Source organism: Ascidiella aspersa, chromosome 8, assembly GCF_963924565.1.
Source record: "Ascidiella aspersa chromosome 8, kaAscAspe10.2, whole genome shotgun sequence".
NCBI lineage: Eukaryota > Metazoa > Chordata > Ascidiacea > Phlebobranchia > Ascidiidae > Ascidiella > Ascidiella aspersa.
Window position 1 is genome coordinate 12,377,855 of NC_139454.1, and position 13,067 is coordinate 12,390,921.

At 35.5% G+C, this 13,067-nt stretch overlaps 1 protein-coding gene across 1 annotated transcript; it reads left to right on the forward strand.

The window, feature by feature from the left end:
- Positions 1–555: 555 nt before the first annotated feature.
- LOC146136170 (glutamyl-tRNA(Gln) amidotransferase subunit B, mitochondrial-like) lies at positions 556–9,509 on the forward strand. The gene is made up of 12 exons (XM_083396174.1): positions 556–759; positions 2,319–2,481; positions 2,835–2,948; positions 3,232–3,415; positions 3,770–3,892; positions 4,075–4,188; positions 4,536–4,620; positions 6,523–6,633; positions 7,053–7,167; positions 7,410–7,543; positions 8,045–8,165; positions 9,267–9,509. Exons 1-12 carry the CDS (start codon positions 659–661, stop codon positions 9,507–9,509), a joined length of 1,608 nt encoding a protein of 535 aa, XP_083252300.1. The 5' UTR covers positions 556–658.
- The last annotated feature ends 3,558 nt before the right edge of the window (positions 9,510–13,067 follow it).

The window sequence follows — 13,067 nt, forward strand, 5'->3', positions numbered from 1 at the left end:
ATAAAATAGTCTCATATTTGGTTATAGAAATAAATGTTGTCATTTATTAGGGTCTTTCCCCAAATTAATTTGTCGGGATGTGCAAAACTACTTGACCAAATGTTGAGAACCAGACTGGTAAAGGTATGACGCTGGATACTGAGGCGTGTCGTTACAGAGGAATAAGGTTTAGGCGTGACCACGTCATGTCTTTGTAGCGACAGGACGTGATTCGCGCGAAATTGTTATGCGTCCTTATTAACTTTAACAGGAATGCCGCGATGATTTTTACAAACCTATGAAATTACTATAAAAGTTATCCTCGATAGTGAATCTGTCACCAATTTATATTATGCAATACACTTTATATAATAATCTAATAAAAAAACCTAACATCTAGGTTGTATAATCCTACACCTAGAATCAACCAAAACACCTAGATCTAGATTAAAATAATCTAGAATAGCTACTATGAATATTATTTTAATTATTTTTATCGTTTTGACACGCCTCAGTAGCTGGCATACGTCACACCTTTACCATTCTGGCTTTAAACATTTGGTCAAAGTATTTTCCCGGGTTGTATTCTCCTGTTCTGCAAAGGGCTTTTTTGGTTCGTGCTAGATTTAATTTTAATATAACACACAATTGCGATGCTAAATCAACAAAATATATAAAAATGTTAATACGCCGATCACTTCAATTGATAAACAACACAAGTGTTTTTTATCTTGCTGAGCGTGAATTTTGTGGAACTACATTTTATTTGTGTCAATCCAGGTATGTTTTAAACCAGGGGTGTCCAACAAGCGGTACGCGACCTAATAAAAAATGGCACGCAAGTCCCCCCAAAAAATTGTTATTTAGCCAATTGTAAAAAAGCTCAATTTGTGATTCAGCCAATTGTCAAAAAAAGTCCAATTTGTTATTCAGCCAATTGCTATTGTTTGTTCACAATATAAAACAATCGCGGTAATCACGAGTGGAGGCTAGCAGCTTGGTGTGAAGAAGCAAAAGTCGGCGCACCGACGGACACTTAACCGCAATAAAACGAATTTCTTTCAGTTTTCCATGTGTGAATAAATAAACGTTTTTATTATTTGTTAAAAAGCGCTTTTAAGATTAAAAAGAATTAGTTACGAAACTTTGGCACGGGAAGAAGTTATAAGATAAAAATTGGCATGCCGTGTCACCCCTGTTTTAAACCTTTAAATGCATTTTTATACTCTAGTTGTAGATTGATTTTTGGATTTTGGACGCTGTTCTAGAATCTTACCACATTTTGTCCGGGGGGGTATTTTGCTAACATTATTTGGGTTCGGATGGATCAAATATCATTTTGGTTATTATTCTCTAATATTTATTTCTTCCTTGCAATTTCATTCAGAACAACTTGTTTTGGTACTGTAAAAAATTGTATGATTCTAGACCGGCGAAGATGTTTTTCTTATATTAGAAGTCCTAACATAACAGAGTTTTAACACTACCTCACCTAATTTTCTGTAAGCTCTAACCCTTGCACCAAAATTTTGTACGATTATCTTTAGAACTATTTGAAGGCAATTTTTTTACAATTAACTGACACATGTGAACTTGACTATTGCATGGGCCGCCAGGTTGGAAAATTAGGCTTTAACATGCTTATTCAACAAATTCTATCACAGGTGTGCAATTTTTGGCTGTATAAACATATGCACTTTTCAATGTCTAAAAAAAATTCCAATCTGGGACTTGTTTATATAGATAAAAATTGCTCGGCTGGTTAATGTTATTTCAAAATATTTGCGTATGTAAATGTATTACATTACCAAAATCTGTCAGCATATATAAACATTTGGACATTGAATTGACTTTTTGCAGCTGAAAGCATTGACAGTGATTTTCAATGAAATGCACAGTAACAGCTGAGAATGCAACTGTATAGGAAATTGAGAGCTGAACTCTTTTATCTGGTTAAAATAGGTCTATATAATTTCATGGTTACCTTTAACCAGGTTGGAAAGTAAGGGATAATTCCCCCCGCAGTTGCCCGCTCAGCACCGGTCATCACTGCATATTTCATGTAAAATCAATGTTAAATGCCATCACCTGGGAAAAATCGCTCAAACGCGCAAAACATTCGTCATACTAACGGTTTTTAGTGTAGTACTCCATTTTCAGCTGTGCAAATTTGGCAAATAACTTTATTACAGCCGGGCAAATTTGGGGAAAATGTTGTTTCAGTTGCGCAATTTTAAGCTGCAAAATCGATACCCCTACGCAAAATCCAAAGTTTCCAATCTGGACCTTTGACAGTGTTAACATTCTATGTCATACGAAAGTTCATGTATTTTGTTAAGGCCTCATGAAGCAGCCAAGACATTAACACCTGTAATTGGTTTGGAAATTCATGCTCAAATATCAAGTAGTTCCAAGTTATTTTCTGGTGCACATAACAAGTTTATGGCTCCCCAAAACTCACTTGTAGCTAATTTTGATGCCTCTATACCAGGAACACTCCCAGTAAGTGCTTTACTGTAAATATTTTTATTATGTTAGTATTCTAATTTAATAATTTAGTAATTTTGAGTCACAGATACTGATCAAGGCTTTCAGTTTATAAATAGTTATTTTTAAAGCACAAAATAGCACTTAAGCATGTTTTTAACAATATTGTTAAATTACTTAAGAAATTTAAGAAATGACCAAGCTTAAATTGGTTATCTAAAAATAACTTTTTCATAGATTGCTTAACTTGGTATATAAGACATATTTATTTGTTGCAATCAAGAAGTAACTAATTGTCTAGTTTCAAAGATAACTAATTTACTCCATGAAGTGAAAATATTCGTTCATTTCATAAATCTTTTTTTTAGATCCTCAACAAAGAGTGTGTAAAAGCAGCTGTGAAAACTGCCTTAGCTTTAAACTGCAAAATTAACATGAAGAGCCAGTTTGACCGCAAGCACTACTTCTATGCTGATACACCGGCAAGTTATATATAAGTTGTTCTTTGGTGCTCCTGAATAAATATTTTACATATATTCAAAGAAACATTTTAAATGTATATACTTTTGCTGCCAGGCATTCTGTCAAATGTAAAATCGCTCTTCCTGCAAATATTTTTCATTAAATGTTGCTGATTTTATAAAAAATATTTGCCAGAAGGAGCAATTCTATATTTAAAATATTTTAAATACTAAAATAAACACTTCAATTGCCACTGCAAAAGAAACTTTACACATAATAACAAAGTGTTTTATGCTTACACAGCAAGGGTATCAAATTACCCAGCAAAGGTCTCCCATTGCTACCACGGGAATTTTTTGTTATCCCTCTTGTGAGGGAAAGCAGACAAAATCTGTGAGAATCCACCAAATTCAATTGGAACAGGATAGTGGAAAAAGCATGCATGACGATATTAGCAACAATACACTGATAGATTTAAACAGAGCAAGTATGGTGATTTCAATTACAATGCTGGTATATGTTGCAAAACAGAATAAAAATAGTCATACTGCCAGTTTTCCGTTTTGTTCATATTGAAAATTGGAAATGATGCCTTATTTTGCCGTTAAATTTTATCTCAATTTATTTTCTTTAATAAATAAATATATATAGATGTTTATCTATGGTGAAACAACAGCAAAAAATAATTATGTGTTTCACTGAAACAAATAATTTTTTTGTCACTTATACAATGTTATGGGATAAATTAGGCCAATTTGGATAAATATCTAGAATCAGAACTTGGATAATTTCTAAAATGTAAATGTCTTTCACTATACACCATGTCTGTATTTGTTACTAGATGTTGGTCTAATGGAGATAGTCACTGCACCAGATCTCACAGATGCCATGGACACTTGTGCTTTTGTCAAAGAACTACAAATGACCCTGAAACAAATTAATACTTGTCAAGGAAAGATGGCTGGTAGGTATTTTAAAATGCTGAAGATTCACATAACAATAGCCTTAAAAAAATCATGGTTATGATGCATATAAATTCATTTTGTTTAAATTTGACTTTCTGTATAAATTAGGAAGTAAATGTACTATTCATACAATAACTTGTTAAAACTAAATGTTCAAAAGTGGATAATGTTTTTTCTGCAGAGGGTCAATTTCGTGTGGATGCCAATATCTCCCTTTCAACAGGTGATGGTGAACTTGGCATTCGGACAGAGGTCAAAAACATAAGCGGCCTCCGAGCTCTTGAGAATGCAATAGGTTTGTAAAACACCATTAAATCAAACGAGTAAAAAAAAAATATTTTCCAACAGCACCAACAAAAATTATGAGCAGTACTAATTACAACAGATTATGAATATTCCGCAACAAAAAAACGTTTTTATAAGAAATGCTAATTAAGCTGAACTTTTCATATAATTCCACAATTGTTGTACATCTGTGCCAAAATAATATAATTATAAAATAATTCAACATTAAGCATTCACTGACAATTTTTCTATTTACACATATATGGTTTACGACATATATGGTATGTTTTTACAAAACGGTACAACGAATAATTGAGATTTTTTATAAACAACTATTTTTTTTTTAATCCAATGTAGATTTTGAAATCAAACGTCAAAAAGAAGTTATTGAAGAAGGTGGAAAAGTAGAAAAAGAAACCAGAGCTTATGATGATATAACTGGGTAATTTATATTACGTTGAATATATCAAAACATATTTTTGCATTTTAAATCTTTTTTCACCAGTTAAATCGGAATTTTATGAAGTATTTTTTCTATTACATGTTATGACATAAGCGTCTGCATTCGGTAAATCCATCCTATAGGCCAGGGGCGGGCAACATAGGGCCCGCGATAGGATTTTGAGTGGCCCGCAGACAATTTCAGGTTTTACATGATAATGTGGCCCGCGGCCACAGTGTACCGCAATCCCCAATTACTTTCTTACTACGTCAAATAATAGTGATTGTTAGTTATTCTTTAGTTTTTGTTTTGGGTTAAAATTACAGGACTCCAGCCATAACATCGAAATAAGAACAACATCAACATCACACAGTTCGGAAATAAAATGAATAAAAGACACACACAAACATATGTGTTTAATAACATCTGTGATCTAGCCCCTCGGAAGTTGCTTTATGACCAACGATTACGGCTTCCGTATCAATAGTACACCGAAAAGCCATCGCAGACTCGCCGAATCTGTCGATCTATGATGCAAGCAGAGCAAGCCAGAAAAACAACTGGCCTGCAGTAAGGTTCGAACTCACGACCTCCGGTCAAGCCGGGACCGTCGCTCTACCAACTGAGCTATGCAGGCTCAGAAAGGAGCGAGTCGAGAAACAACCATGAGACAATACTTGCACATTTTGTTAGTACAAGCAACTTCACACTGGGGGATCATCAGTCCGTATCAATCAATGAAAGACGCACACAAACATATGTGTTTAATAACATCTGTGATCTAGCCCCTCGGAAGTTGCTTTATGACCAACGATTACGGCTTCCGTATCAATAGTACACCGAAAAGCCATCGCAGACTCGCCGAATCTGTCGATCTATGATGCAAGCAGAGCAAGCCAGGAAAACAACTGGCCTGCAGTGAGGTTCGAACTCACGACCTCCGGTCAAGCCGGGACCGTCGCTCTACCAACTGAGCTATGCCGGCTCAGAAAGGAGCGAGTCGAGAAACAACCATGCGCCAATACTTGTGTTCGGAAATAAAACTAACACACAGTATCGGTACGGAATAAGACCAAAATAGGACTAATATCAAATAGTCGTATAACCGTCTAAATCGGAATAAGTCATAAACCCGTCGGAATAAGACCTAAATGAACAGAATCAGGCCTATAAAACATTTTACCTAACCCCAAACCTCACCCCCAAGTACATCACTAACTCCACTAATAATTTCAACCCTAACCCATTTTCTAACCCCACTCATTACCCACCAGCCACCAATAACCCCAAACAGGGCCAGAAAATCAGGTGCCAAAACAGGGGCTTCAAACCAGGGCGTGATTTTGGTCATAGAGGCCTTATTCCAAAGAATTTAGGACTTATTTCGACAGATTGGTGTCTTATTTGCACGATGTAGTTATTATTTTGTCGTAGATATTTGACTTTATTATTTCGTTGGTGTTAATACCATGGTATTATTGATTTTTCTGCTTTAGGTATTGTTGATTTTTAGATCTTATTGTGTGTTCCAAATTTAAATTTAGAGTTAACCTCAATATTATTCCTTGGATTTTGCCGAGAAACGTAAAGTTTAACAAAGATTGGATGCCGAAGTTCCTTTTCAAGTCAGCAATAAAAAAATCAGTTGTTTACAGGGCAATGAAAGTGTTGCCTTGTTTAAAGAGTAGAACATTAGCCGCCATTATGCGACAAAACATGTAGGCCATGGCAGTACAATTAATATATCGATCAGGAATCTGGCCCGCCAAGTACTTCAGTTTCCCATATCAGGCCCGCCGACTGGAGAAGTTGCCCGCCCCTGCTATAGACAGTTTGTTACGTTGATGCCTAGATCAATGTATAGATTTTCTCGAATGCATGCCATCTACTCTTATTTTTTAGCAAAACTGTATCAATGAGAGAGAAAGAAGAAAGTCATGATTACCGCTTTATGCCAGAACCCAACCTACCTCCATTAATGCTCTACACTGACAATAGCATCTCTTCAAACAGGTGGAATTAATATATACGGTGTTCGTTTATAAAACGGAATTTTTGTGTTGTTAGTGGTAGTAGCAAATGCATTGCACCTATAAAACTTGATGACCCTACAAATTTTTAATTTCAACCCAAGACATTGTAATACTTAATAAACCCTTTTTTAATAAACCTTTTTTAGCAAGAATCAAGTTAAACATCTACAAATCTTTGTTTATAGAAGTGCATTTTTGTGCTGTTTGTAGTTAACCAATGTAGTCTACCTTGTTTTTGAAATGTGTTGATCCAAGTTATTGCCCTTCAAAATTCTCAATTTAAACCCAAATAGTAATATTCTATTACTTTATTAAACCTTTTATAGCAGATATTTTTTTTATTTTTTTTATTTTTTTTTTTTACGATGCAAACAGCAATACATTTTCATTTTGATTTAGCGACGGAGTAAACGTCGACGAATTACGACGTACCTTACCTTTATTGCCAAGTCAGCTTCGGGCTGTGCTCACAGAACAGCATAAACTAAAGTATGGGGAAGCAGAATTTCTTTTGGTGAGATGGCGAAGGTTAACTTGCAGCTACATATAATTTTATATGTTTATGCGTCAAATGGGGACGTTTTTACCTTATTTTTTCTTTTCAATTGAACGGCCGAAAACAGTTGTGCCAGTTTTGCCTACTTAATTATACGCTTGGTTATTATTGAAACTTATACAACTTGTACCTTTTATGGGACTGCAAACCTTAGTAGGTTTTCTCAAAGCAAAATGCAATCAGAATTACTCTTTATTTAGGAAAAAGAACTAGCATTATACTATCACCAAGTTATGCAGCACGCCGGAACGCTTTCACCGCTACTTGTATACAACTGGATGCGAACCCAGTTGGTGTTTCTTCAGCTCAAAGGAAAATTCATTCCAGACGAGAGGCAAGTGCTACTTACATTTATCGATTCAGAAAAATGTTAAAAAACACTTTGTTTCTTAAGCCCCTTCTTTGAGAATTTTATTTTTATTCGATTCAACGTATTATTACCGTGTATTCTAAACCTATTTTTAGCGTGTAGTTAAACTATTTTTTACCTTGTAGCCGACCTATTTTTATCGTGTACTTAAACAGCTTTGCCACTGTTGGCGATTTGTAAAGCAAGAAATGCACGCGTAACAGGAAAACATATCTAAAATGGTACTGTTTCTGCCTGAAGTATATTCCAAACCCTGTTTAAACAAAACGGATTTTTTTTTGGTAAATTTACAACACCTACTGAAACGCAAAAGATTTCGAGTCATAAAGGCGGAAGCGCTGCTTTTGCGATAGAGCGATTTTGGTCATGGGAAGCTAGAAATTTACACGTAAACACAGAAAGGTGCCTTACAATTATTGCTACCGTCTAGGTTAAATCTGACTAAGGTACTATGCTGTTTTACAGTAAAGTGACACCTGAACAACTTGCAGAGCTCCTCACTTTACAAGAAAAGAAGGAAATCGATCAAACAATTTCCAAGCAATCCTTTGAAGTATCACTGGAAGACGGACGCAGTCCAACACAAGTTAGTGTACTCTTTTATAACCTAACATTGTAAGGGCTTTTACTAAAACTTTACAGGGCAAAAGTCGTCGTAAAAATGTTCATTTGTTGTTACTTTAAGATAATTAACTTCAGTTTTTATATTATTTCGAAGTGATAACCTTGAAATTCTACGTAATGAAAAAAGAATAACCCCAAAACAAGACAGACCTGAGGTGTGTTCCATTTTGTAGCGAGTTGACACATACCTTGTATTTTCCAGGTAGAATTTTATTTTAAATCTCTCACGGTAAACCATTGGCGGTTATTCTTGTTCTTACTGTTACAATAAACACTGAGGATTGAGGAGGTATGTGCTTGACCGACGAAGTTACGTGTTGGTTGTTTGCGGATAAAACAGCAACTATAGGGTAGTAAAATGTGACTCTTCGTCTTCAACTGGACAATATAGAGTTTCGACACCATTTCATACTGCTGTATATTCTAAAGCAGGGGTCGGCAACCTACGGCCCGCGGGGCGGATCCGGCCCGCCGATGTAATTCATCCGTCCCGCCGCCTCTTTGACAAATGGGACACAAATCAATTTCACATACATTAAAAATTTTTCCCGCTTCGCGCGAATGATAATATTTTTTAATATATATTTTTTTTTATTTTCGGCAATGTAATGAAAACTTGCAAGAATTTTAAATGAAATGCCTCTACACCAAAAAAAAAATCGCGCTCGCTTCGCTCGCCAAGTGTGACCTCGCTAAAAAACGTAAACAAACACTAAGCTAGATTAACTTCAAATGTTATGGCGTTCCCTCAAAGTAGTTTTATTACACTTTTCATTAGTAGCATGGATGACGACGTATGAACTCGAATTTCAAACCAAACAAACGCTTTTTTATGCGCTTTGCGTCAACACTTCAGTACCTCCTTAAATATAATTAAACACGTTTTGAAGTGCAAAAAAGATTTGAGGCCCGCCTGATTTACAGTTGTTCTAACATTTTAATAACACAATTCTTAGTATACAGTACACTTTGTGCGGCCCGCAGACCTTTTTGAGTTCGGTTTTGGCCCGCGACTGGAAAAAGGTTGCCGACCACTGGTCTATAACGGTATGTTGTTTTGCAGGTCGCCATAGACAACCAGTGGATCAAGATCAAAGATCCCGAGTTGGTCGAGGAGTTGTGCAGAAAGGCGCTAAGTGGCCTCAGCGAGGAAACCTTGGCCAACTACAACCCGAAAAAGTCGAACAAAACCGCGATTCGACGACTTTTGTCTCTTGCAGACGACGCATGCGACGGTCGCCTTAACAAGGCCTTTGCAAGTCGCATCGCTAGAAAGGTTTTGGCCGCCGAAATGCGTAAAAGATAGCATTTTTTGACTTGAAGTCTGTTTATAGGTTTTAATAAAACATCGTTCGTTAAACTCACTGTGTGCATGTTGTCGCCGTATATAGCTGAATGCTGAACGGTGCAATCACTACTTAGAAACAAACCAAGATTGTAGTCCGAACTGGTATTGATACAATAGGCTAAATGTGCAGTAAAATGCCTACCCCTATTTCAAATCTTTTGATTTCACGGAACCCTTTGAAACAAATATCAGGCTTACGGGCCCCTAACCTAAAACTACTCATACCAAATCGTTGAACTCTGATCGGGCTTTCGATAAAGCCGTACGCATATTATGGTATGATCGTCCAGAGTCCAGACGATTTCTCTCAACTTTTACATTAAATAACATGTGTAAAAGTTAAATCAACAAGGTCCTCTTTAAAGGGATATTTTGTCATGGTTAAAGTCAATTAGAAAATGATTTTGAATCCATTTTTACGCTTAAAGCTACCCAAATTAAAATGTCCAAGCTACCAATTGAAACCTTTCAAAGAAGACTGTGGTAGGCCTATATCTCATATGAAGAAATTCGTTTTTCATGCAAACGAAAATGTCGCAATATTTTTGATTTCTCATTAACAGGCAATAATGTTTAGGTCGTCCTTTGATTTTACTGACTTCATGCTACTATTAGCCTGAATCTTTTTTATACAGAGGAAACACTAACTTTTCTTAATACTATCACGACCTAATGTAACAGTAAAACGTTAATATGTATTTTCAATTGCGTTTTTTAACCTGCATTACAATTGATCCCTTTGCTAATGGCAAAGTCTGATCTGTTGCGAATGCGTTACAAATTTACGATATGTAGGCCTATCCAAATAGTTCATACATTGGGCGACTGTTTTATTTTAGTGCCTAACAAGTTATTGTCACACATAAAAAGCTCTATCAGTTTTAGTACACTCGTGGCACCCAGGGAACCCCAACGTCTTAGTTGTCTTAAGGCCATCAGACCCAAGATTATAACTAAAGTGCGTATTTATTTGTTATTTCTCATTTTAAGCTACTATGCGAAACAATGCTAAAACAAACCACAACGAGCTACGCCAGATTGTTAGAATACCTGGAAATCGTGAATGTTTTGAATAATAATTGCGGTACGATTTTTTATATAGAGTTACAACAACACGTTAGAATGTGATGAAAGTGTTAAAGTTGGACTGATATTCAGTTTTGCTAAATTACATGTAAGACTAATATGGAGAAATACAAAAGTGGTTGGGAAAAGCAAAAAACAGAAAAATGTACCGTATTTGCAAAATAAAGTAGGTGACTGACTTTTTTCATGGAAAAGATCCGAAAAACTTTAATTAAAAAATTAAGTCCAATAATGATGTACCTGATTTTAGACCTTTTTTCACTTTAAAACATTTTGTTAACGATGTTTTGCTTCGGAGGTATGAATTACTGACTATAAATTCAAATGGCATTGTTGGCTACTAAGTCATTATTTAGGTATTAACAACTGAGTGGAAAAATAAAAGCTTCAGGATATAGGCCTAATGATTTTGTTCAAACACTAAGGTCCCGATATCAAGAAATCAAGGCAAGACTAGGTAGATTGGCTGACATTATATTACATTATTAAGAAATTTCAAGAAAGAAAAAAAACAAAAGTGCAATTGATGAGCAAGGAGAAATCTGAAAACACATCACCTGAAAAAGTAGCAAAGAAGCTCGAGTGTTTAGATTTATTAGGAAAATGAGTTCATGTATGCGTTTCTTAAAGTATTTGCTGTGAATACATCTTTGTCTGATGAGTAGTAATTGTTATCAGGCGCTCATATTCAGTCTTTAAAAGAGTAAAAAAATTAAATGAGTTCGTCTATATGGGCCAAAAAAGGTTGTAAACTTTCGCTCTACTATGTATTAAAAACGTGATTTTGGAAAAAATAGACAGCGATGAAGTTTTTAACAGCTAGCTTTGCTTTATATAAAGCTAGAAAACATGTTAATTAATTCTGTTTTAGAATCGAATAAATCAATGTTATTTTAGGCGCTGGTCTAGAATGCTACCACACTGATTAAATCAACGCACAATATTGGGGTTAGTGTGCGAGTTAGCGATTAGGTGTGGGTTGGTCAAGTATTATTATAGGCCTATATTTATTATTTAATAATAATAGGCTACTTGACCTACCCTAACCCAAATAATGTGCGCTGTGGTAGGATTCTAGACCGGGCGCCTTATTTCATGTTAATTGTGGTTGGAACAATAAACAGAAAGAAAATAGACCAATAGGCTTCATTAACACTGTACGGTAGGCTACAGCCCCAGGTCCATAAAACCTTTAATCAGGCCCTGAATAACAATGGTCGAACCGGAGCTGAACCGGAACTTTTGAATTGCTCCGAACCGAAACTGGAGCTGAACGTATTCCAAAAAATCCTTTCAACCCGAACTGAACCTGAACCGGAAACGTAAAACGGTTTGACTCCCGGTTGTAAACGATTTTTTTCATAATTTTGTCAATTTTTGACCTAACTTGCAAATTTTGACAAGATTTTGACTTTTGCAAGTCAAAATAATCGCCCAAACCATGACTAAACTTTGTGACGTCATTTCTAAAAAACGTAATATGCAGCCCGAAACAAAAATCCCAGATCCACCCATGCTTGGCATCTACCTTAAACTAAACCAAAACACACTCCAAGTGCCGGAATAGCATACTTACTCCAAAAAGATATTTTAACGTATTAATAAGGCAAGCCACTCACCATTGAACCTTGATAGAATGGTGCAGTACAAACTACAAACTATTTTTTTTTAGGTTTGCGAAAATTGCATTTGTATACCGTACTTGCAAATTTTGTAGCGTTAAATAACGTTTCGTCGTTAAAACTATGTATTCATGGCTGCAGATCTAACGAAATCGTACGGCCGTCACAGACTTTGAAATATTATTGAACCGACAACACCAAAAAATGTTTGGACCCTGAAATCATTGATGTGTAACAAAAGTAATTGGTCCGTGAAAAGGTTAAAGTTCTTGTTGAAATTTGTATTTACGAGGTGAGAATAGTAACGCTTTTTGCGTTGTATCCGTGGTTGGAAGAACAGACAACAAAGCGCAATTTTCGGTTCTGGTCTAGAATACTACCACTTGTATTTTACAGTACCGAAACGGATTGTACAAATTGAAATTACAAGAAATAAATAAATATGTTGGAATGAAATATGATCATAGACATAGTACTAAAGTACTTGACCTACCCAAACGTTGCACCCTAACCCAAATAATGTTAGAAATTTGGACAGAAATGTGGAAGGATGCTAAACCAGTGCTCAATTTTTACTTTGTGTGAACGAACTACTTTTCTATCTTTTCACTGAAAAATTCCTATTGCCATTACAAACACACGCATTATCTTTTGGATGATTTAATTTGAATCCACGCGAAGCAAGTAATTTAGTATCAGAAACAGTATGCTGCTCGAAAGTTCCACGGGCAATGTACTTTGTAACTTTAAAGATATTAAACTTTTCCCACTGTGTAAAGTATGAGAAGTGCATACGCAAGTTACTTTT

What these genes read in the sequence shown, in the direction of transcription:
- LOC146136170 (XM_083396174.1), top strand. Translation starts at nt 659, where the DNA reads ATGTTAATACGCCGATCACTTCAATTGATAAACAACACAAGTGTTTTT. An exon ending in TTTTATTTGTGTCAATCCAG is followed by an intron (nt 760 to 2,318) that starts GTATGTTTTAAA and finishes TATTTTGTTAAG; the next exon opens with GCCTCATGAAGCAGCCAAGA. An exon ending in AAATTCATTCCAGACGAGAG is followed by an intron (nt 7,544 to 8,044) that starts GCAAGTGCTACT and finishes GCTGTTTTACAG; the next exon opens with TAAAGTGACACCTGAACAAC.